Raw genomic sequence first — 27,209 nt, 5'->3', positions numbered from 1 at the left:
CTCCGTTTCTTAACAACTAAATGCCATGTTTTGATTGGTTTACTTTAATTTCAAAGAATTCTTTTTGTGTGCGCAACACAGATTTTCTCTGCGCAGAGACCGTGCCAACAGTGCGCAATTCAGAATCAGAATCAGAATCAGAAAGGGGTTTATTGCCAAATGTTGAGCAGGTTTACAACATTAGGAAATTGCTGCGGTGCTTCAGTGCAAACAAACTCATAAATTGCGCTTAAATAGACATGAAAAAAATAAAAGTAGGAATAAGAATTAAAAGTGCTACGTAGAAAGATATGTGCATGAGATATACATGAGATATATACATGAGAATAAGAATTAAGAGTGCTGCATAGAAAGATATGTGCATGAGATATACATGAGATATATACATGAGAATAAGAATTAAGAGTGCTGCGTAGAAAGATATATACATGAGTGCAGGTGGTGATCAGTGCCAAACATGGAATGATGCAGTGACACAGCGTAGGGTCCTGTGTTTGTGGCGGGGACAGTCATACGGTTATTGTTCATGTGTCCAACAGCAGAGGGGAAGAAACTGTTCTTATGGCGAGAGGTTCTGGTGCGAATGGACCGAAGCCTCCTGCCTGAGGGGAGCAGGTCAAACAGACTGTGTCCAGGGTGAGAAGGGTCAGCTGAGATCCGGGCTGCACGCCGCAGTGTCCTGGAGGTGTACAGGTCCTGCAGAGATGGGAGTCTGCAGCCAATCACCTTCTCAGCAGAGCGCACAACACGCTGCAGTCTCTGTTTGTCCCTGATAGTGGCTCCAGCGTACCACACGGTGATGGAGGAGGTGAGGATGGACTCGATGATTGCAGTGTAGAACTGCATCATCGTCCGTGTTGGCAGGTTGAATTGCGCACGTGCGCAGCTTAGAGGGAACATTGCTCACAAGGTGACTACCAATAAAAATGAGTGTGCTTCACTGTCAGAGCTACGGTGATTCAACCAGTAGGTCGAATGACTTGATAATAAAAATGTTTATTTGATGCTTTGCATTGAGGCGCATTGTTGAATTTGCAGGGACACAATAACCACAGATCAGTTGTTCAAACCACTACAGTAGGGAGCCATGTTATGAATAATAATAATACTAATAATAATGTTAATTTAAGTAATTGTTTTTGACTGAACATCACATATAATGTAACAAGCAGAAAATTCAGGTTAAGTGCATTATCAGCATTTGGAGGAGCTCCTTATCCTTCTCTTTACTGCTCACCTCTTACAAAGTGTTCACACAGTTTGCTAGCCTCTGTCAGCCTGCTAGCTATGCTAACAAGTCTACTACACACACTTGACTCGGTCACATGACAGACAGCAGAGATAGCTGCTCTGCTAGCTAAGCTAACTCATGTTAAAGGTCAAAGAAATGAGGCGATGCTGCTGGGAGTTACGTCACAGACTAGCAGAATTTAGTTATTCAGCATAATATTTAATCCTTATTATCTCCTCCTCTCACCTCTGTTTACATCTAAAAACAAGAAAATTTAGCCAACAGTTTATTAGCTTTGGTGAAATTATAAACAGGCATCAGCGCAGTCACCTATACTGTGCTTTAATGCTGGAGCAGCAGGAACACCAGTTAATCTAAAATCTCCTTTTCTCTCTGAAACAAAGTGACAGCAGGCTGAGTCAAAGACAGAAACCTTATTTAAACACCAAATATTCACTTCCTGATCCAGGATTCAAAGAGGACGTTGAACTTACTCAGCTTCTTCTTCCAATGAACGTCTTCACTCTGCAGCTCTCTGCTGTCTGGACCAGGTCTGTGTAGAAACAGAGAAAATCCTCTGCTTCTTCTCCGTCAGCAGTCGTCTGTGTCTGCAGGCTGCGTCACATTAAACACTTCACACCAGCAAAGACTCTGAAGCTCACAGGTCAAAGGTCAGCTGCTGCACCTTTTGTGATATTAATTTGATCAATAATTAACCTGCAGCAGGTTTCTGCTCCAACTCCAACACACAGAAAACAACCCTGAGAACGAATCAGATGGGTGTGGGTGTGTCTGCAGGCTTCAATAGATGAGCATTAAACACTCAGCAAAGAGGCTGAAGCTCACAGGTCAATGGTCAGCTGCCACACTGTATATAACAATTCACTTTTGAACAGTAGATAGCCTGTAGGCGTCTCTGCAGTGATAAACAGTTTACACATTAAACACTGAACCATAAAAGAAGCTTAAGCTGCAGCTCACAGGTCAAAGCTCAGCTGCTGCACCCAGTTATGAGTTTAAATAAATCATTAATCATGATCTTTTCCCTCTCAGCACTTTCACTTGGCCTTGGAGTGTTTTGACGGAGCTACACTGTATGTTTCAAATGTTGTAAATAAATTGGGAGTTAGGGCTGGGCAATATGGCCTAAAATCCATATCGCGGTATAATTTGAAGCATGTGCGGTAACAATATATATCGCGATATATTCTTTTCTTCTGTATAACATATTTTCCACACTATAAGGACTTACAATCCTTTAATTTTCTCAAAAATCAAGAGTGTGTCTTATGTATGAATTCTGGTTGTGCTTACTGACCTCGAACCGATTTGGGCGTGCAGAAATCTGTTAAAAAATGTTTTAGTAGAACTTTGGTAAGCTACGAAGCCGCATTGCTTGATGGATTGTCAGAGCATTACGGCTGCCGTGGTGAGGAGCTTCGCGGAGTAATCTGGGTCTAAAACTCTGTCCACTTCAGGTCCCAAAGTCAAACGAACACTAAGAGTTAAAAACGGTCTAAATTCTTTCATCTTTAATAAAATCATCAGCGTTGCTGCTTTACCAGGTGTAACAATTAAGTTTAACATCCATGAAAACAGAATTTATTAAATTTAACGGAGTTAGAAGTTAACAGGAAGTTAGCAGGAAGTTAGCTCGCTAGTTTACACCTAAACATTTCATACCATGTTCTGACTGAGAGATTTTTGAAACTAATTCAAATGTACAGCCCTGCTATCACTTCCACCATAAATGAAGACAGAAAACTAAACAGCAGTGGCGTTTGCAGGGTTACTGAAGTTGGACTACCTGATATATAATGTTGTGCTACGTGATTGCTAGCGACACAGCTATGTTAGCATAACATTAGCACAGTGAAGCTGGAGGATGAACGCCAACTTTTTTTCCACTCGATAAAAGTTAACGTGAGGGATTCTGGTGGTCAGGGACAAATGCAATCGCATAGCAGGATGCTGTACACGGGCCAAACTTCAGTCAGGAGAACAACTGAAATCATCCATCCACAATACGAGGTTAGTTATGATTCGTCTCGGAACAGAGGACGCCATCATCTACCTGCTCAATCGTGTCTACACCCATCTGGACCAGCCGGCGAGCACTATGAGGGTCATGTTTTTTGACTTTTCCAGTGCTTTCAACACCATCAGGCCGACCCTCCTGGGTGATAAGTTAGCAGCGATGCAGGTGGATGCTTCTCTGGTGTCCTGGATTGTTGATTACCTGACAGGAAGACCACAATATGTACGTCTCCCACAGTGTGTGTCTGACAAGGTGATCAGCAACACAGGGGCACCACAGGGGACTGTCCTCTCCCCCTTCCTCTTCACCCTCTACACCACAGACTTCAGCCACTGCACAGAGACCTGCTATCTTCAGAAGTTTTCTGATGACTCTGCGGTGGTTGGATGCATCAGCAGGGATGATGAGACAGAGTACCGGGCTGTGGTCGACTCCTTTGTCACGTGGTGTGAGCAGAATCATCTGCAGCTCAACGTGGCAAAGACCAAGGAACTGATCGTGGACTTCAGGAAGACCAGGAAACACTTGACCCCTGTTTCAATCCAGGGGGTCAGTCTTGACATTGTGGAGGACTATAAATACCTTGGAGTACACATTGACAATAAACTGGACTGGGCTAAAAACACCACAGCACTTTACAGGAAGGGCCAGAGTCGTCTCTATTTTTTGAGGTGACTGAGGTCCTTCAACATCTGCCAGAAAATGCTGAGGATTTTCTATGAGTCTGTTGTGGCCAGTGCGATCCTCTATGCTGTTGCATGCTGGGGGAGCAGGCTGAGGGTCGCAGATGCCAACAGACTTAATAAACTAATCCGTAAGGCCAGCAATGTTGTGGGGATGGAGCTGGACTCCCTCAAGGTGGTGTCGGAGAGGCGGATGCTGTCCAAGATAAAGACAATGTTGGATAACACCTCCGACCCACTCCATGACATGCTGGTCAGTCACAGGAGCACGTTCAGTGAGAGACTGAGGTTACCGAAAAGCACCACTGAACGACACAGTAAATCATTCCTGCCTGCCTGTCTGTCTTGTCTTAATGTTGGTTTAAAATGGAGCACTGTAACAAAAAATAATTTCCCCCAGGGATCAATAAAGTATTCTGATTCTGATTCTGATTAATATACTGCAACAACATGGGAATAGAGCAGCTGCGAGAGAATTCAACATTAATGAATCAATGTTACGGAAGTGGAGGAAGTGCAGTTTTTGGCTTTCCCCGTATTTCAAAAGTGCTTTATCTCTTTGTTATGACTGTCGCCCGCCATAATTTGAAGAGGATAATGGTTGGTCGTGTCCAAATTCATGGGCTGCATCCTCCTGAGGCCGCATTTGTAGACCGATTACGTCACAGCGACGCGCCGAAGGCTGTCCAAATTCGTAGACTCCTCCGAATGCAGCCGACAAATGCGTCCTCCTTTTCCCCGAATTTGAAGGATGGGTCGGGTGTGTCCTTCGTGGCCTACCATATCCCAGAATTCATAGCGCGGCCCAGCCAAACTCCAGTTTCCAACAATGGCGGCCGCTACTAAGTTTTAAAATTACTCATACTAATCTTTCTGTGTCACAAAATAAACTTTTAACATATTTTCATGCGAGAAAGTAGCTGTGTAAACATCAAATATCTGCTCGGTTTATCAAGGTATCGCATATTTGCAAAAGTGCTTCGACGTTTTCGGAGACGTCTGCTACCCAGCTAGCCGGGAGCTCGAGGGTTACTGATGCGGCCGAGAACGGCACAACTCCCGGCACATCATTTTCAGATCACCGCGGACTATCGCTGCTCGATTTAAACGTAATGTATAAGTCACTTAGACAACCTAAAAATTTTATTGTTGGGCTTTTTTTCAGTGTTTTGTTTCTTCGTGAGTAAATCGGTTTGGCTAAGATTAAAGTTATTAGATTAGATTAGATAAAATAAAACTTTATTAATCCCCCGAGTGGGTTCCTCCTTGGTTTTTACACAGCTGACTAAACGTGAAACAGAAAACTGATTAAACAGAAGTATGAGACAGTCGAGAATTTACGCCAGTGTCCTGTTATATTTTAGATAGCAAGGAGCAGACGGCTGAGTTTATTAAACTCCACCGAGACAGCGGTGACGCTAATCTGAAGGCTAGACCGTCCAATTTCACGGCCGTTTACTTCCGGCCTACTCGACCTTCTGAGGACCCGGCCCACGTAGACCGCGAAGGCCGGGTCCTCAGGAGGATGCAGCCCATGAATTTGGACACGACCAGCGTAGCCGCTGCGATGCTTTAGACCAGGGGTGCTCAATACGTCGATCGCGATCGACCAGTCGATCGCAAAGGTAGTATTGGTAGATCGCATGGCATTAAAAAAATAGATGCCAGCCTATCATCCATCCCGTCACTTGATTGATACAGGGAAGCCAGTCAGATGACAGCAGATTTTTTCTGACGCTTAGGTCGCTGCGCATGCGCAAACAGCGGCGCGAAGTGTAGTAAAACTGACAAGCTAGTCAGCGAGTTAACTCCAATTTTTAGCTCTCGGTTTTTTCTCTTAAACCTGGCCGTCAGCAGCTACTGTCCGGACTATGCATCCCTGGCTGATTCAATTCAGTGCAAGTCATCAGAGTAAACTCAGGTAATGACAAAAAATTTACATAGATAATTGTGTTGTGAAATATTGGATATTGCGGTTATGCATGTATATACATTGTAGATATAAAGAATCCTCAATATATTTATAAATAAGTATATGTTTTGGATTTTTGTAGTGGGTAGATCATTTTGACTTGGTCATTTTATAAGTAGCTCACATGCGGAAAAAGTGTGAGCACCCCTGCTTTAGACCAAAAAAGGCACAGCTTGATGACATCATCAACATGCGCTATCGCGATAGAGCGATATATATATATATATATTAGGGGTGCAACGATATTCGTATCGATATTGAACCGTTCGATACAGTGCTTTCGGTTCGGTACGCATATGTATCGAACAATACAATTTTTTTCAATTTTTTTTTTTTTTTTTTTTTTTGTGTCCCGTTTGGATCTATAGCCATCAGAATTGTTGTCTTGAGGCCAAGAAAGATGCCAAGAGGATTTATTTTAAGTGGATCATCATATTGGTCCATTTGATTGACCTTTATTATAATTATGAATTTATTTTATTTTCAGTTGCAAACGGGACAGACATGACTGTGGGATAGGACAGGGGGAAAGAATGAAAGAAAGAGGGGGAGAGAAAGAAAGAAAACCAAAGGGGAGAAAAAAAAAAGTACAATACAAAATTTGTAATTTATTTTATCAACTTTCCTTCTGACGATGCTGTCTGTGTTGAGCGCTCAGTGAATCTGCATTTGACTACTCCGCCTAGGCTCGAGAGTGCAGCCTAGGCAGAGTAGTCGAACGCAGATTCACTGAGCACTCAACACAGACAGCATGGTCAGAAGGAAGAGCGCAGGGCAAGCTAGCGAGACAGAAGTGGACCTCCCCACCCTCATTCAGATCTGGCATTTGGAATTATTTTGGTTTTCATGTGACGTATGACCCTGAAGGTAAGCGAGTCATGGACTAAAGTAAAACAGTATGTTGGATGTGCCATGCAATGCTCAATTACATGGGTGGGAGCTAGTGTGTTAGCGCAGTTAGCTCGTTAACGTGTTGGCCGTCTAGCCCCTCTGTATAGGGTAGCTCGTTAATGGAGATTTGCCGTGTTGTGGCGTTAAGGTTATTTCAACGAGATTAACCTGAAAGCACTAGTGGGAACACAACGAATATGACTGCACATTTACACCGACATCATCCTAGTGCAAAGACAAAAATAACAAGCATGCATGCTACAAACTTTAGCCGAGTCATTTAGACAGCTGTTAGCACAGGATTCTCCTTATGGAGACCTGATATGTTTAATATGCTGCTGAGAATATAGCCCAGAAGAAGCGGATAGTATAGCTTTTATTTTGGAAAGAGACATTTCTCTGTAATAAACTCTCTTTTCCAAAGATGAGTGATTCCTCAATCAGATACAGGGCTCGCAATATCGCTAGCCCGACGTCCCGGGGCTATCTCTCCCCTGCCTGTCGGGCTATTGTAGGAAGGAAAAATATATGTCAATGCTTTTGCATTCTTTCAGAAATGTAGCTGGGTAATTATGTCATTGGGTGAGCCACTGTCAATATGTGACATATTGAAATCGCGTTTGAAGTTGCGCTTGTTTTTTTGCTTTCACTTTGCAATCGCGCGAACTGTGTATAGAGAGCGACAGCACTGATCTGTGAGTGATGATAATTTGTGCACCAATTCCTCTGACATCGTCTTATTAATTGGTAGCTTACTATGCAAACATGACAAGTGAAATCTCCCGCAGCTTAAACATGTGAGAGGTTGATCGCGCAGAGAATCGCTGAGCTTATGTGAGTGCGGCAGGATATATATTTCACTACGATGACCTGGATGACTGAGAACCTTCACAGACAGATATATATTTTAGTTCTGCTGAGCCAAATAAGACAGGTCAGGGTGAAGAAGTGACAGCCAAAGAAAAGCTTACCACAAAACGGAGAAGTTATGACAAATCAGACTATAAGGCAAAAAGAAAGTGCAGCTTTATGGTTTCATGGACAAAAGAATTTCTGTGGCTGCAATATGACGAGCTAAAAAACAACACGCACAAGGGTTAGGGTTAAATTTAAAAACTGTACTTTTGTGTTAAAATATATATTTATAATTTTAATAAATGACAAATTAAAAAGGCATGAACATTTTTTTGTATCGAAAAAATATCGAACCGTGACACCAAAGTATCGAACCGAACCGAACCGTGAATTTTGTGTATCGTTGCACCCCTAATATATATATATATATATATATATATATATATATATATATATATTTTTTTTTTTTTTTTTTTTTTTATTAGTAATATAAACATACAAACAAAATGCACCATATATTACAGATTCAGAGAATAGACCTTTCTTACATATTAGGAACTTTCATGCATAGTGAAAATAAAATACAAAGATGGGGTCACATAATTCAACAAATTATTAACTCACTAAATCAAAATCTTCTATAAAGGAAATAAAAGAAGCAGCCTTTTTCTTCTTAACTAAAGTCAAAGATTTAACCAACAGGTTTAAGTCGTTTTTCCAGTAAGCTAGTGTTGGTTTAGTCTTAAAAAAACGACATTTATGTATAAAATGCTTGCACAAGATTAATAACACATTAACACCATAATTAGCTGTCTTTTCTTTCAAAAACACTCCAAACATTATCATATTTAGGGTAAATGGGGTAATTTGAATCCCCTTGGAATAAAGCCAGGTATGAAAAATCCAACCAAAATATTTGTATAAAATTGCACAAAAAGAATAGATGATCCAAATCCTCCTCTTCTGTTTCACAAAATACACAATTACCCGTTTCTATTTTGAATCTATCACTAAGGAGTCTATTTGTCGGGTAAATTTTATTCAAGATTTTAAATTGGACTTCTTTCCCTTTAGGAGGGATAGGGAAGGTGATATAATCAGTTCTTATTTTTTCAATTTCTTTCCTTTGGAAATCTTTTAATATGTAATTACGTCTAAGTAAATTTGGAGAATAAAGACTCCTTAATGAAGATCTAAGAAACTTATTGTTGCATTTAACATCACAAAATCGAATACCATCTATATATAATTGCCTTAACTTGGGGGAGATGTCAGAATATATTATATCATTTACAACTATGTTTTTAAGTGACAATGGAATGGATTTTATAACCCGATTAAATTTACTTTTAGAACATTGGATATTAAACTTCTGGCAAAAATCTTGATGTCCTAGAACATGTCCTTCCTCATCTACAAAATGGGCAATTGCCCAAACACCTTTTGATAACCAATCTTGAATAAAAATAGATTTTCTGTTTATCAGCATATATCTATTGTTCCACATTGGGCTATTATGTGGAGTGAAATTATGTTTAAATAACATTTTCCAATAAAGAAGGACCTGTTTATGGAATTCAGAGAGTTTAGCAGGTAGCTTAGTAATTTCAAAGTCACACTTTAGGAGAAAGTCGATACCCCCCAGTGTGTTGAAGACCTTATTTGGTATAAAAAACCAAATGGAGTGTGGATTATTTAGGAAGGATTTTAACCATTTAAGTTTCAAAACACCATTCATTACATCAAAATCAATTGCGTTTCCACCGCCTTCAATGTATGGTTTAACCAAATCATCTTTAGATATATAATGGCACTTATTCCTCCAAATAAAATTAAAATTCAAGCCATTAATTGTCTTAATAACTTTATTCGATATTGATAAAGAGTAAGCTGGATATATAAATCTAGATAAACTATCCATTTTGGTTAATAATATTCTTCCAAAAATTGTGATGTCTCTCTGTAACCATTTATTTAAGATTGTCTTACATTTGTCAACATTATCTAAAATATTTACTTTTTCTAAGACTTTGTGATCTTTTGAAATTGTGATGCCCAAATATTTTACCTCCTTCTTCACCTTTATATCGTACAGTAATTGTGAATTACACTCTTTTAATGCCAATAATTCACATTTATTTAAATTTAACTTTAAGCCTGAAGCTTTTGAGAATGTAGTGATTATTTGTTTTACCAGGGGGATCTGATGTTCATTTTTTAAGAAAAGAGTAGTGTCATCTGCAAGTTGACTAATTATTAAAAGATTATCCATAATCTCAATTCCAACAACGCTGCTGTTTTTAATTAGAATTGCGAGCATCTCCACAACCATTATGAACAACAACGGAGAGCTTCCACACCCTTGCCTAATTCCTCTTTTAACGCTAAACCTTTTACCAGTGCCATAGCCTAATGACACAGAGCTATTTATATCATTATACAGTATATCTACACTGAACAAAAATATAAACGCAACACTTTTGTTACTGCTCCCATTCCCCATGGGTTGGACGTAGAGACCTAAAATTCATTCCAGATACACAATATAACCATCCCTCCCAAACAGTGGTCACAAATCAGTCCAAATGTGTGGTAGTGGGCACATCTGCTATATTAAGATAATCCATCCCACCTCACAGGTGTGCCACATCAGGATGCTGATCTGACATCATGAGTAGTGCACAGGTGTACCTCAGACTGCCCACAACAAAAGGCCACTTAAATCTATCTGTTCTGTAAATCTATCTATCTGTTCAACAGTCAGAGTGTTTCTGTAACAGGAGACACTCTTTACACTCCACTCAGCACAGGGACACTGAGGCACCAGGAGACCAGAACCAAAACCCAGGATAAAGAGTTTGAGTGAATGTGGTGTTGAAGGTGTGGAGGTGTCAGAGGAGACTCTGTAGAAGGACAGAGTGCCAGCAGGACAGTCCACATACACTGCTGCTCTGTTAGAGACAGAGGAGGAGGAGGAGGAGGAGATGGATGAGTTTTGTATGTATTGTGTGTAACACAATAATGTGTTTAATATGCAAAAGAAGAAGAAGAAGTAAACACATATGGGACAAATGGAGACCATTGCAGCTCATCCACTTTGTCAGTAACAGTATAACTGGAACACATTTGCAATTTAGATCCAATGTTTCTGAGAGAAATAAAAATTGATAGAGATATATGCATGTGTTATTATATTTATGTGTCCCAGATAATTGTTTTTCATCTAGTCATGGGACACCCACCCCTTCCTCCCAAGTTAACTGCAGCCAAAGCGAGCTAGTGGGGGTATTTAGACACTCACAACCAGTGGGGTAAAAAGAGCAACCAAGAAAGTGGCAGCCTGCACGGCCACAGATGTGCTGGAGGAGCTAGAAGCTCTACCCATGGAGAAACTCCTGGAGAACCTTGCTAAGCCTAACAGGGGACAGGTACTTCTGCCCAACCTGGCAGCCACAAAGTGAACTCATTTAGGTAAAGATAACCACATGCACCTAACCAGCCTGCACCAGCCTGACATTTCTTCCTCCTAAGTAAAAACCAATGGATGGATTGAACTTAGAGTCTCAGCTCAGTTTTCTATTTTGACCACCTACACCCCAAGATACTCTTTTAAAAAGTGTTGTTTTCAGATCCCTTTGAAGTTCATAAAGGGCCTGTTCATTTTCATTCAGATGTTTTATTACATAAATTTTACTGTTTTCTTTTGATTTATGCTCCCACTACACTGCACCTCTACAAACAACAATGCCACGGACTGTCAGCTGCTTTTACATGCTGTGAACATGAGTAGGTTTGATCAGAGTTTCAATTATCAAAGAAAAGACAAACTGAGCAAAAAGAAGGAAAAAAAGACCAACTTCTTCCCAACTGACAAGAAAAATACTCGTCATGTTTTCATAATAAAGGATCAGGCTCCCCATTTATGACAGCTTGGACCAATAATGTATGTTACACTGATGCTACTGTAGAGACAGGGTCAACATCTCTATTTAAATATAATTAATATACAAAACACAATAAAAGTTATACATGAATTATTCATTATTTTTACTGTTGATAAAATTCATGTATACTAATCAAAGTTATACATGAGTAACGACATTATTAATAATGATTAATAATAATAATTCTAATGCCAACATGATGACTGTTCATAGCTCCTGCTTTGAAATACTGAACTTAAACATTGACCTGATGAAAGATCACAATTCACAGTGGCCCACTGTCAGAATCATTCTGAATATAAACTCATCGAGTTAATCTAACCTTTCTCAAATGTGCTGTGAATAAATGCTGCTGCAAGCCACTGTGGGAAAGCTGTGTTATTATCATGGAAACATCTGTGACACATTCACAGAGGACGAGGACACAAAGGGACGACACGCAGAGGCTGTGTTAAAGTCAAAAATCCAAATCTTTAGTCCTAAACAGGCAGTGGTTACAAACAGGAAGACGAGCAGTCCATTAAACAGTCTACAGGGTCAAACATACAGAGAATTCAAACAGCTATTAAAAACAAATAACTGGACACTGAAAAACTTCAGTGATGTGTAAGGCACCAAAGGGAAGCAGCTGAGTATATTCAATGAATTCTCTTCAAATACAAAGACAGAAACTCCTACAGGCAGCATGCAAACTGAGCAGGATACACAAAGATCAGAGATTACAAAAGAAATCAGAAAAGGATTTCAAACTTACTGAGAGCAAGGCCTCTGTTACAAATCTGTCTAATAGAAAAACATGCTGTACAGATACAATACGCTCAGTGTTCATGGTCATTTAAAAACTGGCTCTACCTGAACCACTTCAATATTTTATGAAGTCACTGAGTCGACCATTTCTACAGTTTGTTTCCTTCATTGCAGTTAGAGTGCGGCTGGTAAGGATGAAAACACACACAGAGCGTAAATTGTCTTTGTTAGTAACAAACGTCATCAAAGAAAAGACAAAACACACAAACACTCTCATGATATTCATGAATCATTAGAAAGCATCCAAACACTCTGCTCGTGGACTTTTACAGTCTTATTTGCACTCGCTCATCTTCATAATCATCCTGATCAATACATGACAGGGGAGGCTTTGAGGTAGGCGGGGCTCTCTGCTGATGTCAGCATGAAAGGCAGGACCAGCGTCTGCCACATGTTGGTGAAACATCACAGTACACTGGCGTGGTTTCCTTTCCAGATGTTGGACGTTTGACACTTCAACGTTGAGGCCAACAAGAAGACACAGTTTTGGGTCGGGTTGCTGCAGGGTTTCTAACTGAGCAAAAGCAGAAGCACACAGACCAACAGGGATCAGATGCTGAGTGTTAGAGGAACATCTGTGCTGATCACTGAATGCTGCTGTGGTCTCTTGTTGAAGTTGGCTGGTGGGACAGTCTAATAGTGATATCCTGCCCATCGGAGGAACACTTTTAAAAACACATGCAATACTTTGTTTGTATTACAGTCACAGTTTATGTTATTTTTGTCCTTTAAAAGTGTTGCTGTACTATAAAGTCCTATAATTTGAGGCTAAAACGGCTCAGAGTCTCTCTCTCAGAGGATCTCCTTTGAAAGTGGAGACGGCTTTATCCGCTGATCCACGTCACTTTACCTGGATGTTTTCTTTGAAGCTGGATGAAGACTCCTCTCCCTCACTCCTGTTGCAGCTGTGTGGTCCAGTTGGCCTCTGAGGTCACAGTCAACATCTGTAGCAGAAGAGGGGAAATAAAAGTCCAGGTTACCAAAACTGGGAGCTTTTCCAAAATAGAGCGTAACTGGACTTTTTCAGCCTTACAGGCAGATAGTCGTCTGAAGCTGCAGCTTTTTCTTTTGAGCTTTTTCCAATCTCTGCTCTCGGCTTTCTTTGAGAACATGTCTGCTTTCTTGGCATGGGTCTGTCTGCTGTTGGTGAAGAGACTAAATCCACATACTCGCTACTAAGATCTCCTCAAGTAGTCTCAACCAGATTACAGTTTAAGAGTAAATGTCTCCTGAGAGTTTCACCTTGGGGAGATGCTGTCTTGCTAACATGCAATCATGAGCATTAATCTATGAGGTGAAAAAGTCATTTTAAAAGCTCCAGCCACAAGTTTTATTTCATCTGTGTTTTGGTCAGAGTCCCATCAGACCTCCAGAATGGTGTCAGAGTGTTTTCTATCCACGTGATGAGCACAGGCCTCAGGTCCAGACCTCCACGGGCACCATAGCCTCTTTGGAGCTAATAGGTGCAAGAAGGTTTTGTTGGGATAGGAACTGAAGAGGAAACTGACGAGGAAGGCAAGGATCTTCTTTAGCTCCTCCGAGCCGGGACCTCTTTGTGTAGGCCAGCATTGGCCAGGTAGCCCTCCAGCATCGCTGGATGGCCGACAGTGGAAAACCTAGAGGAGTAGGAGAGAAACAGCAGCTTGGAGCATGTCTTTATACTGTTTAGTTTTTAGAGCCACAGACTTTCTTTTAATGTCATTGTTCAGGATCTATGACTGATTATGTATTTATTGTATTCCTCCATGACTGTGTGACAGCAAGTGGAAAAAACCAGCTTCACCTTTGTTGATATGCTTGTAATTTTAATATTGATTAAATGGCCATGAAATAATAGAAAGCTCATATATGAAAATGTATTTTAAGAAATAAAATGTTAATCTGAGTACAAAGGAGTACACTCACCTTCTGGTAGATGGAGGTGTAGCGAGCGCTGGTGAACATCCAGGCCTCCTCGTAGAACTGATCACTGATTGGATCCAAAACATCGATGGAGGATCTGTGTAAGCGCTGAGGATCGTCCTGATGGACAGAACAGAAGGAGAGTGAGACAAGTGAAGATATACTAAACAACACTGTGACATGAACTGAGCCACACACAGTTTGAGTCACAGGTGATTGACACATTATTTGACCACGAGCAATCTTTTCTGGTTTGACGCCGTCTTTGTAGCCAGAAACCAGCTCTCTCCTCGGCTTCCTCCACTACACGCTTCCCCCACGCCAGTCTCCTCCGTCACTATAAAGGGGAGAGTCATGAGCTCCATCACCCTCACCTGTGCCGTCCAACGTCCCGCCACCAGCCTCCACTGCAGCAGGCCAGAGACCACACCCCTGCCACAATAAGTAAAAGTATATCCTTGCTGTACCCTTAATGCTAAATGTGCTAAATTAACCGCTGCCTTTGCCCCTTTGGGATTATTCTTATGTCACTGGGATGTTGACCTTTGACCTTCACATTAGAGACATGGGCAGACATAATTAGTGTATGAATTTTAAAGTAACAGGTAATAAAGAGAGTGTAGCAAATGTAGTCAGGTTTATTACTCTGTATCACACATGAGTGCCCGAGGGAGGCGGGGCTGACTGGGGAGACACAGGAAACAGAGAGACAGGGCTGACTCGACATGAAACGATGAAACGTGGGACACGGGAACAGAAACTAAACACAGGCTGAAATGAACACTGAGGGAGGGAGAACTAAGATTACTGAGAGCCTGATAAATAAGAAGAACAAAAACCAAGAAAAACAAGAGTCAAAGAAAACCAAAAACACAAAGCATTGGGCCAGGACCCACTGCTGTGACATTTATATGTGATAAAAACATTAAAAACTGCTCACATGTTGAAATCTTTCTGCGTATACTTTAGGTTCAGCTCTCCAGCCTGGCATTTGGTTAAGCATGATTCAAACATTTGATTTTGTTTAACTGGTTTTAATTATAGTTACTTTTTGTGAACATTTGTTGCAGCATTTAAAAATACATCATTTATTTTCAAACTTTTACTTGATTTAGAGCATCATATTTGACCAACGTAAATGTTTTAATTTCATATAAAATAACTGAAGCAGTGAATTAAATATCTGAAATCTTTCCTTCCTTAAAAGTTATAATCCTACTTAAGTTATAGTGCAAACGCTTAAGCAACAAATATACTTGATGCTAATTAATTAATATTTCCCTTTGATGTTGCAACTATGCGGTCACTTCTGTCTTTAAACAAAATAATATTTTCCAGTTACAGAAATCATAAAGTCCAAACTAAAGTGCTACTGTTGCTATATGCATTTTATATAAATCATGGATGATGGTCCTGACATGAAGGAAGAGAAAGTTACAGGTTGCATCCTTTGACTTTGTCTCCGTGCCTTTGGGCGATTTTCAGAAGGACAGATGTTTCTGTTCAATTCTTAAATCAATTTTTTCAAACACAAACACTATTTTAAAGCTTCTAGAGAGTAAAGTATTAATGATAATTATAATAACAATAATAAAAACAAAAGCTCTCAGATCCATCAAACCAAGCAGCAGAAAGAACAATAACTGAAGAGAAAACTTTAACCTTGTAGACTTCATTATGTTCCAGCTGCTCTACAGACGCTGTGACCTCGAACTTAAGCAGGTCGTAAAGTATGTGCAGCTCAATAACTTCATAATCAGACCCTGTGGTATTTAGGCAGCAGAACAACTAAGAATAACCACTACAAATAATGTTTTTAGGTTTCTGTTGTACTGCAAGGTTCTGTACAGGAGAACCAAACCAAGAGCAAATATTACGTCTCATTTACACCTGAGCACGAAGAGCCATCAACATTTAGCAAATTGAATCATCTTTGTTTAGATGCAAGAAGAATCATATAGAAATGAAAAAGTAGAAATAGAAATCCAGAGCAAAGATATCCTCTAATTCAGCGTAGCACATGTGCAGCTGCTGCGATTCACGTAAGCATTCGGCTCGTCGCTGTTGCAGATTTTTCTCTCGCTGTTCTGGCTCACAGCGCTGCAAACACAAAAATAAATATCCCCAAAGGTGTGAAAGGGAGCTAATTAGTAAGAGTATTGTTACTCTCCGCAGGAGTAGTCCAGCAGTAGAAATCAGTCCAATAACAAGGTGTGTAACATCTAGCAGGGTGACAGAAAAACCCAGGGTAACTTCTAAGGACCTCAACGTCTCTCTCACATTGTGTTTTTTAAACATGCTTCCATTTGTCACTTCAGTCTTTACTCTGAAATACAGGAAGAGAAATCATGGCTGAAACAATTTCTCATGAAACCAGGGGTGTGGTCCAACAGTCAGTTTGGTGAGGAAGGTTCCTAACTGAGAGAAGTGACCCAGAAGTATCTGTGTAGCAGCCACAATGAATCCAGATCATGAGCTTTATTAACTGATCAAAGTCTCTTCTTTCATCTTCTGTATCATTCAGTTTGCATTGGTAATGCCCATTATTGTAATGCTTTTTTAAGACGAGCAAAACTTTATTTCACTTTGGGTTAGCTGGGATAAGTGATGGATGGAGGGAATTTTACTTCAGCCACAGAAATCCTAAACAGGAAGGAGGAGCAGAGTTACAGTGGATCACTATCCAGCAGGGAAACAAGGTTTATTTCAATTTCTTGGCCATGAGTGAGATTTACTGAGTGGGCAAATTAGGGAGACGACACCATCAGATCCCGAGCCCTCCATGTGTTAATCAAGAGACGGCTGCTGTGCTACATCCATAAATAATGAATAAATTAGGAGCTAAAGCTGAAAGGACAGTTTATTTGTACCATCTTCACGTGAACACATTCAAGAACATCACAGATGAAGAAACATTAAAAACTTCCACACTACATAAAGCAAGAAAAATAGTTTTTCTTTCAGGTGGTTTCAGAAAAACAGAAACATCAAACATCTCCAAGACTCTCTTTGAAAGAACTAAAAACCTTTGTTCTCATGGTCCAATCATGAGTGAACTCCCCGATGAAGCCTTGTGTGCTAAAACATGTCAGAGTTTTAAAGGTTAAACATGAGTTTCCAAAACGTTTTGCTGGAGAACAATGAACTATTTGACTGAGTTTCAATCATTTACAGACGAGCAAAACCAGGACAGAGAAAAAAGGACAAAACTGACTCAGTAAAACAACAGAAAAGAAGATCCCATGTAGATCTGTATTATGTAGAAGTTCAGCCCAGCAACCAGTTCAGTTCAACACAAGTTTAAATGATTCTATCTGAACTCTGTGGAGCCTGATCTCAAGCTTTTTGAGTCTGACACAGAAACCAGAGGATCTTTCTGTGTCTTCAGATTCACTGTGATCCAGTGATGGGAGTGATTTCAGCCCTGAGTGATCGCGCTGATGTTTGCACAGAGCAGACAATGAGGTGAATGTTTGGGCACATTGGTAACAGTGAAACAGTTTATTAGTAACGTGGGATCGTTTGTGTTCAGAGTATGAACTGAGATTCCTGAAGCTCTTGTCACACTGGTCACAGCTGTAGTTTCCTTCCATGTGTGTACGTTCATGAAGGTTACGATTACCTGAATGTGAGAAGCTTCTCTCACAGTGTCTGCACTTGTGTGGTTTCTCTCCTGTGTGGACTCCTTTGTGTGATTTAAGCTGACTTTCAGTGGTGAAGGATGACCCACACTGATCACAGAGGTGCTTTTTAACCCCACTGTGAATCAGTTCATGTCGTTTTAACTCACTTGGTGTGGTGAAGCTTCTCCCACATTCTTTGCAGTATTTCAGTTTGTCTCCAGTGTGTCTACGTTGATGTACTTTTAGGGTCTTTTGCTGACTGAAAGTTTTTCCACAGAGGTCACAATGAAAGTCTTTCCCACCACCACAGTGATGACAGGGTTGAGAACTGGATCCATCTGTGTCGCTCTGCTTCTAAACAAAGACACAAAGACAGTGTAAGTCAGTCCTTCAACATTTGTATCCTGAACGTCGCCTGAAATAAAGAGCATCTCTGCAGACGTCCAACTACATTTGACTGTTTCAGTTAACACACTCAGTTTACTGGGCTGCAATAACTACAATACTACCACCATAATACTACAGTAATACTAAAATCATAACTGAAAGGAAAATCTGAATAATCACTCAGAGCTGCTTTTCCATGCAGTAGAATTGCTAACATGCTAACACAGTTTAATGAGCAGAGTTGTTCCAAACAGTCAGGCTAAAATGACAAGATAACAATATAAATACATACCTCACAGTAGCTGCACTTGTAGAGTCTCTTTCTGGTGTGGATCTGTTGGTGTTGTCTCAGGTGACGTGGAGATTTAAAAGTTTTCTCACACAGGTCACATTGATAAGGTCTCTCCTCAGTGTGGGTAAACATGTGTTGTTGTAACTGTGCGTCTGTTGTAAACTGTTTGCCACACTGTTCACAGCAGTACACATCATGTCTGGTGTGAATGCGTAGGTGTCTATTTCGGCTCCCTCTCTGGCTGAAAGTTTTTCCACAGATGTCACAGCTGTATGGCTTAATTCCAGAGTGGGTAACTAGATGACTCTGTAAGCTGCTACTACGAGTAAAAGCTCTGCCACACTGATCACAGCTGTACGCTTTAACTCCACTGTGGATGAGTTGGTGTTTTTTTAGGGAACGCTTCAAGGAAAAAGACTTTCCACACAAGTCACAGCTGAACGGTCTCTCTCCAGTGTGGATGACCTGATGATGTTTTAGTGAAGCCTTCAGAGTAAACTCCATCCCACACTCGTCACAGCTGTATGCCTTAATTCCAGAGTGGGTAACTAGATGACTCTGTAAGTGACTACTGTGAGTAAAAGCTCTGCCACACTGATCACAGCTGTATGCCTTAATTCCAGAGTGGGTAACTTGATGCCTCTGTAAGTGGCTACTGTGAGTAAAAGCTCTGCCACACTGATCACAGCTGTACTTTTTAACTCCACTGTGGATGAGTTGGTGTTGTTTTAGGCAACGCTTCCAGGAAAAAGACTTTCCACACAAGTCACAGCTGAACGGTCTCTCTCCAGTGTGGATGACCTGATGATGTTTTAGTGAAGCCTTCAGAGTAAACTCCATCCCACACTCATCACAGCTGTATGCCTTAATTCCAGAGTGGGTAACTAGATGCTTCTGTAAGCTGCCACTGTGAGTAAAAGCTCTGCCACACTGATCACAGCTGTATGCCTTAATTCCAGAGTGGGTAACTAGATGACTCTGTAAGCTGCTACTTTGAGTAAAAGCTCTGCCACACTGATCACAGCTGTATGCCTTAATTCCAGAGTGGGTAACTAGATGACTCTGTAAGCTGCTACTGTGAGTAAAAGCTCTGCCACACTGATCACAGCTGTACTTTTTAACTCCACTGTGGATGAGTTGGTGTTGTTTTAGGCAAAGCTTCCAGGAAAAAGACTTTCCACACAAGTCACAGCTGAACGGTCTCTCTCCAGTGTGGATGACCTGATGCTGTTTTAGTGAAGCCTTCCCAGTAAAACCCTTCCCACACTCGTCACAGCTGTATGCCTTAATTCCAGAGTGGGTAACTAGATGCCTCTGTAAGCTGCTACTGTGAGTAAAAGCTCTGCCACACTGATCACAGCTGTACGCTTTAACTCCACTGTGGATGAGTTGGTGTTTTTTTAGGGAACCCTTGAAGGAAAAAGACTTTCGACACAAGTCACAGCTGAACGGTCTCTCTCCAGTGTGGATGACCTGATGCTGTTTTAGTGAAGCCCTCACAGTAAAACCCTTCCCACACTCGTCACAGGTGTGTTTTTTCTCTCCCTTTCTTCTGTGAGGTTTGTCGGCCTCCTGAGAGCGCTGACTTCTGGCTCCATGTTGGTCCTGCAGTGACAGAGATACAAACAGTGGCAGTGAGTGAAATGCAGTCGCGGAACAAACTCAACCTTCAAACTCCATTAACACTAGTTTTAAACCTGAAGGTGGCGCGTGGCACCAAACACCTTAAAGGTCTCTTATCCCCACCTGCTGGTAGTTCTAACACATTACATCCAACCTGCTGTTAAAGATAATTCATGACTGTTCAAACACTAAAATCATGCCCATCCCTCCTGATTGTACACACACACACACACACACACACACACACACACACACACACACACACACACACACACACACACACACACACACACACACAATTTTATAATTTTGATTATTTTGTTGTTTCCTATTACATATTTCTATAATTTGTATAGATTTATACAGAATTGTTCAGTGATAATAAATCCTATGTTTGTTTATTCTAAAGGAACCCCGTTAGCTTCCACAACAGATGTTGCTCGTCTTCCGTCAAATACTCACATAAAATATTACACAATAAAGTGGATTCAAGATATCCACATAATTTCACTCTTACATCCACAGTGAGGTTTCACAATTGTTCAAATATAAGCAATCAATAATAATAATAATAATATTTCTCTGTCAGCCTTCTCGGTTACGAATCGTCTTCTGCTTCTCTGTCATGCAGCGTCCCACAGGGCTCAATTTTAGGGCCACTGCTCTTTTCACTGTATCTATTGCCTCTGGGTTCTATCCTTAGAAGGCATGGGATCTCATTTCATTGTTATGCCGATGACTGCCAAATTTATTTGCCACTAAAACACAAGGATGGCATCTCCATAAAACCTATAAAACCTATAACCTTATAAATAAAATTGAATTTAATATATTCTGAGGTAAGTTGATCTATAGTGTTACATCATATTCTATAAGGATGTTATGTGTTTGTAGACTTTCTGCCCAGTTTGACCCATTTAGCAGAAGTCAGCCTGTTTAAGGCTCTGATATCTATTCTGTGTGACTTACAGCAGTTATGACATGGTCTGATTTTCTCACCCAATAAAGGAATATTTCATATATCAGTCTACTCTTCATTCTATCAGACACAGTTATCACAGCTCCTACATTTGCTTTTTACACATATATGTAAGCATTGAGCCAAATTTAGTACCAACATATTAAATAAACAATATTTGTCTCATATATGATACTTCTATATACACACTGTCACAGATACTTGTCTGTGAGTGAAGTGATTAATATAATAACTATAATATTGGCCATATTATATTTACATTACCACAGTGAGATGACTTTAGTCTCATGAACAACATCAGCTAATTGTTATTTACAGCTAATCTTAAACGACTGTTCAGCACAGAAATGAAGCCCAACAATCATGTTTCACAGTCCTGTGGTCTCAGCCTCAGATACTCATCAAATCACACAGAGCTCATGTAGAAACAAATGAACTAAATATGTTCTCCTTCATTTCTGTCAAACAAAGCTGTATGAAACGTTTCCAGCTGTTAGTATCATGGTTGCTAGGCAACCTGGGCAGCGCGACGGAGGCTAGACGTCCCATTTCACGAGCCTACGAGCCTCGCACTTCGGCCTTAGCGGTCTTTGAGTACGCGGCCCTTGAGGACTTTAAAGCTGCAGAACCTGAATCGGGATACAGCCATGATGATCTCCAGCCTCGTGCTCGCCAACATTCTCACCTGAGTTAAGAAGACGATCACTGAAATGGTCTCAGCAGGTCCTTTGATGACAGCAATGAAATGCAGTGGTAAGGCTTTTTGGGGATTAAGTTCGTTTTCATGGCAAAGAAGGACGATGCAGTTCATCTGATCACTCCTCATAACATTCTGGAGTGCAGGCAAAATGCTATTATAAAAACTTAAGCAGCAACTTCTCCAGGTTCCAATATTTATGCAATTCTCAAACCTTTTGGCCACGACTGTATAACCTCTTCTGAAGTTTAGTGGATATTATACATGGTTATGCTCAGGATGTGTCGGCCAGTTTCCACTGGAAACGCCTTTTGGTTAAACTGTCAGCGAGGAATTTGCATTTGCACTGTTACATTTTTATATAACTTTAATGCACATAAACAACAGCTGCTTGTTTCAGTGAAAATACATTGATGGCTTTTTAATAAAGTTGTGCAGCTGTAAAGTATTTTGTCTGGTGTCAATTCTATCGTCAGCTACATCGTTATGGCAAATGTTCAAATGTATATGGTGATAAATATCTTTGGTCATATGGTCCTGCTCTGTCTGTCACCTTCTGTGTTGAGCTCATTGTTTCCTCTGTAGTGGCTGAGCTGAGTCCAAGTAGCTGAAAATGTTCCTCTGCTGCTCCGTCAGACTCTCCTCCTCCTGCTGATCAGCTGGGACACAAAACAGATCTTTGTTAGGCTCCACACTGCACTGAAGAGTCAAAGTGTCTCATATGTTCATCTGACAAGTAAAATAACACATTTTTGTTTCCCGAGGTGGGCAACTTGTTGGAAACAAACACAAAAGGTTTGAGCACTGATACCTGCCATTGCTGGCATTGAAAGATGCAACGCCAGCAATGTGGATTGTCAAGACTCAAACCAATCATCAGGCAAAGACAACAGGGATCATTTGTTTCTGTTTATTTAGCATTCACAGCATTTGTAGTTGCCTTCTGTGCAGGGGAAGTCCACGCACACTGTGTGGTACCGCCATCTGCAGAAGGTGCATTCAAACTCTGTAAGAGAAACGAGATTGTCTGAGACTGAAATGATATTCACTAAAGAAGTGGTGATTTGTAAAACTTCAAGTGTATGATAAGGTGAAAACAAATACACAACTGCATGTCATGTAGTTGAAGGTTTTTTTTCCTTTGGAAGACCGGAAAACACTGAAAGTTACAAATTAGTCCTTTATTTATCCAGGTAAAAAAAAATCTCATTGAGATTAAAAATCTCATTTCCAAGAGAGACCTGGCGTCATGGCAACACAAGTCACATACCACACAGGTATATAACATTTAAAACAAACACAATATCCCAACATGTGTAACAAATGTATTGTGCTTGAAACAAATTCAGAATAGGTGATAAAGCAGCTGCACATGTGTGTCACGAGTAAATCTGGCTGTATAACAAACAGAAACAAGTGATCCTGCTGTCTTTGCTCAATGGTTGGTTTGAGTCTTGACAATCCACATTGCTGCCATCTTTCAATATGTTGAATGCACCAGTGTAAGTGCAGCCACTCAGACTCAATGTGTTCATAGAAACAGGCGCAGATGTGTCACGAGTTCATCCAGCAGTAGCTATGGCACTTGGCCACAGGGGGCAGCAGTGGACTGACCTGCATTCGAGACTGCTCCAGCTGCTCTGTGACAGTCAGTAGATCTGCTACAAATTGCAGATCATATGCAAGTTTTGGAAATGACATTATAAATATTCTTAACTTAACCACGGCAGCATTGTTGATGTATTACCTATATACTACAAATTATTCCACCTGCTGAAAAGTGGATCTAATGTGGGCGGACTCACACTTAGCAAATAAACTTGTGATGTGAGAATGTAATCAAACTGTTGATCAGAGGCAAAGTAATTTAAAGTTTATGATGCTATCGTCTAATGTTAGCTGACATGATGTTAGCTTGTAAACTTATGTTGTTGTCTGGGTCTCATGTCTGATCTGATGATAATAACTGTGACAACACAGAGATTAAATAAAGGACGTTGGTGGGACTTCTTATGTTAGAACTATAACTTCAGTTAAGGAGTGAGACGTAAGGTGACAAGGAGAATGAAGAGAATGAGAAAGAAGTAACTGGGAAGAGAAAATGAAAACAAAAATTTGAAATGATCAAATTTGTGTTAACAGATGATGGTGATTTTAAAAATTCAAGTAATTTAAAGGTTTTATCCTATTTGCTGTTGTTTTTTTCATATTCTTCTATTTGCAAGAGGTTATTAATAAAACAGGTTCTCTTTCTGGTTTCTCTTTTTGGACGCACTCTCTACAGCTTATCACATCCAAAATGGCGGATGTCAAGTACAAAACCTCGACAGAAACAATCAGCAAGAATTTTAGCATCAGTCCAAAATAAAACTGTCCAACTACAGAGTTTTAAAATCCAACTAAACTATGAACAGAGATCTTTTACAAATAGGCTATTGATGAGATGACAGTAGTAACAAAAATGTACACATCCGCGCACACAGACAAAATGGCGGGAGAGCGTTTAACGGTCGACCTCATGAGTCCGTTACCGTGAACTATGGAGCGGCAGATTTGTGCTGGAACTGAGCTGCACACAGCTGATGTTAGCCAGGAAACATTACACACTGCTAACGTTACCTTCACACGGAGCTCCACACGGAGACGATCAGCGTCAGGCACAAACACCAAGTTCAGAAAAGAGGAACTTTGAGCAGGAAGGAAAGAGTCAGAGCGGCGTTTGAGGACACGTTTACAACCACGAACATCAGAATCTGTCTGTGCTGCATTCAAGTGCAAGTTGGAAACTCACTAATCTCTGTCATGTTGCCCAAAGATGATTTATTTCTGCTGGTTTTCTTGTTTGAAACACAAACATGTGTCAGCACTTTGTTGTTCTTCACCCTGCAGCATTTGAATATTTCAGGAGTAAACTGATCATAAATTCATGAAGTCATGAATGAAAGTGCAGACTGAGAGTGGATCACATGATGTTTGAGGTGTGTCATGTGACATGTTCAGTATTGTCACACATGTCTAGATTGTCCCTGATATCATAACTGCTCAAACACTGATGATTATATTTGAAGAATTATTCCTGATGGCAGCAAAGTTTGAATGGAGCTCTCTGTCTGTGCTGATTTGTCGCCCTCTGGAGGTCAAAGCACAAACTGCATGATGTCACTGTAACCACCACAGTGACAGGAAGTGTTTTTAAATGATGAAATATGTCAGTGATGCTGATAGTGTGTTCATCACAGACGTTCAGGCTTCGTGTTGACATGAATCAAAGTTAATGTCATTATGGACCAAGGACAGTACTCTCGGTCTCCTGCAGAACAACTCGAGCTGTGATACCTGAATGAAGAGCCTCTGCTGCTTTAAAGAAGGAGGCTCGAGGCAGAGGTGAGGTGCAGACCAACCAGCTTTTATTCAGCAACTTTAACAGAAGGATCAGAAAAATAAAACTATACAGCACAGTGATGCTGACTGAAGCCACAGCATTAAACTAAACAAGCATCGGATCATCTTTAACAACATCTAATAAATAATGACAACTATTTAATCCTGTATTTCCTACAATAAAGCCTGTTCAGATATTTGTTGCTGATGGAAATGTAAAAGGCTCCCAGGAACCAAAGGACAAAAACAGAGGCAACAGTCACAGCTGCAAAGGATCCCCTAACACATAAACTGGTTCGAAGATATTTTCTAGCTCTGCAGAGGAGCTTGATTGCACGGACAGTAAAAAGTGGATTCAATAACAGCAGCGAGCGCTGAGTGATATAACGGTGCTGCGAGCAGCAGTGCAAAGGCTCACACAGAGACAGCAGCTACACTGTGTGTGGATGTGATCCACAGTCACAGCTGTGGGTTTCAGTCAGTGTGTCTCTAACTTCATGGTCACATTTCAAAGCTTATTGGAGCCAGAAGATGTTCAAGTAAAAGATTTATTGCTGTACTCGTCTACCAGGATAACAGGAGGTTCATAAAGCTGTGTAATACTTCAGCTTTACATCATGCAGTAGTAGTTGTGTCCCTTTGTGTTTATTAGTGTGTTCACACGTCTACTTTAACTTCACTCTGTAATGAAAGGATTCAAATCACTGATAAATACATACATGCTGACTCTGAGTCTCAGTGAAGGAGGAAAGGATGGATGAAGGCAGCCTAGTGTGGGTCATGTGTGTCCAGCAGTCATCCAGGGCCTGGATCCATCTGTAACAGGAAGACAAAGTCCAGCCTGTAATCATCCTATCAGGCACAGCGTTTCCATCCAGCATCCTGACGACGCTAACAACCCGTCAAACGTCTCCTCTGGTCCACAGAAGTCACACTTCCTGTGTCATGTTTACCTTTTTAAGTGTGCTATTCAAGCCTGTGTGACCAACTCTGACTCTCCAGATTCCATCCTGGTCTCTGCTGCAGCTTCTTCTACACGACTGTTTTCTGTATAATAATATCTGCCTTTCCCGTCTCTGTCCCAGTGTGCCTGCCACTCGTCCTTCATCTTTACCTTCATTATACTCTTCACCTCACTTTCACTGTATTTTATAGTCAAACCTGCACGACTTCTTCTTGCTGCACCTTTTTAAACTTATCGTCCTGTTCATTGCATCAACACCGATATTCACAGGGAGCCATAAGAAATCCACTTCTATCCCTCTGTGTTTGATTCTATACAGTAAATGAAGTATATCAAAAACAATATGTTGCCTAGAGTCTGAAGACATATCACCTGTGCTCACTAGCACGCTGCTAGAGTCCCAGCAAACCACATACCTGCATATTAGTGCGTCCTCCACCCAGTTCAAACCAGTAACATCACTACCAGCTCCCAGTATAAACTGCCACATCATCTGTAATTCTTTTACTCATCACCAAACTTATTTGTGGGAGAACAAATGCAGCAGCCGTTCTTTTATCTGACAGTGTTGACGCATCAGTAAATATCCTCACATGACCTGAGGACTTTCCCACTATATGAACCTGCTTTTAGTCGCCCCTCCTCCCTCGCCACAAGCTTCCTTTACAACATAACTTATAAAAAACAACTTTATTGACAATCAGCAATAACAATTACAGACAGTCTAGAAGAAGAATCACATGATCAAGGAGCAGAAGTTTATGGTTTTAATAGCTTTTACATTTTGGGAAAGTTTTAAAAACATTGTTTGGTTTTCTTTCTAAAGCGTTGAAAGGACGGCTTTGCATCAGAACAGTAAGATCAGCAAATGAATCCATTAAAGTTCTTTTGCCTTGTTTGCAAAAGAAGCCAAACAACATTTGTGTCACAAAGAGAGACT

General features: G+C 40.6%; 1 protein-coding gene and 1 long non-coding RNA gene across 4 annotated transcripts; both read right to left on the bottom strand.

Moving 5' to 3' along the window:
- Window positions 1-12,677: 12,677 nt before the first annotated feature.
- Window positions 12,678-26,660, bottom strand: LOC143420794 (phospholipase D1-like). Of its 3 annotated transcripts, XM_076889074.1 has the most exons (6): window positions 26,025-26,660; window positions 22,478-22,583; window positions 14,327-14,443; window positions 13,455-14,037; window positions 13,272-13,365; window positions 12,678-12,935 (listed from the first exon to the last, which is right to left on the bottom strand). In XM_076889074.1, exons 2-4 carry the CDS (start codon window positions 22,493-22,495, stop codon window positions 13,783-13,785), a joined length of 390 nt encoding a protein of 129 aa, XP_076745189.1. In that variant the 5' UTR covers window positions 22,496-22,583; window positions 26,025-26,660; the 3' UTR covers window positions 12,678-12,935; window positions 13,272-13,365; window positions 13,455-13,782. The 3 variants fall into 3 exon arrangements, with proteins under 3 accessions (XP_076745189.1, XP_076745185.1, XP_076745193.1); XM_076889070.1 differs by having other exon boundaries at window positions 13,272-14,037; XM_076889078.1 differs by having other exon boundaries at window positions 12,678-12,931; window positions 13,272-14,037.
- LOC143413577 (uncharacterized) lies at window positions 17,166-19,739 on the bottom strand. The gene is made up of 2 exons (XR_013094180.1): window positions 18,626-19,739; window positions 17,166-18,300 (listed from the first exon to the last, which is right to left on the bottom strand). It is a non-coding gene; the product is annotated as an uncharacterized LOC143413577 (long non-coding RNA).
- Window positions 26,661-27,209: the final 549 nt, after the last annotated feature.

This window comes from Maylandia zebra, linkage group LG2 (assembly GCF_041146795.1).
Source record: "Maylandia zebra isolate NMK-2024a linkage group LG2, Mzebra_GT3a, whole genome shotgun sequence".
Classification (NCBI taxonomy): Eukaryota; Metazoa; Chordata; class Actinopteri; order Cichliformes; family Cichlidae; genus Maylandia; species Maylandia zebra.
The sequence above is the reverse complement of the archived record's forward strand: the minus strand, read 5'-3'. Positions and strand labels throughout refer to the sequence as shown.

What these genes read in the sequence shown, in the direction of transcription:
- LOC143420794 (XM_076889070.1), bottom strand. An exon ending in ACACCTCCATCTACCAGAAG is followed by an intron (nt 14,038 to 14,326) that starts GTGAGTGTACTC and finishes CTACTCCTCTAG; the next exon opens with GTTTTCCACTGTCGGCCATC.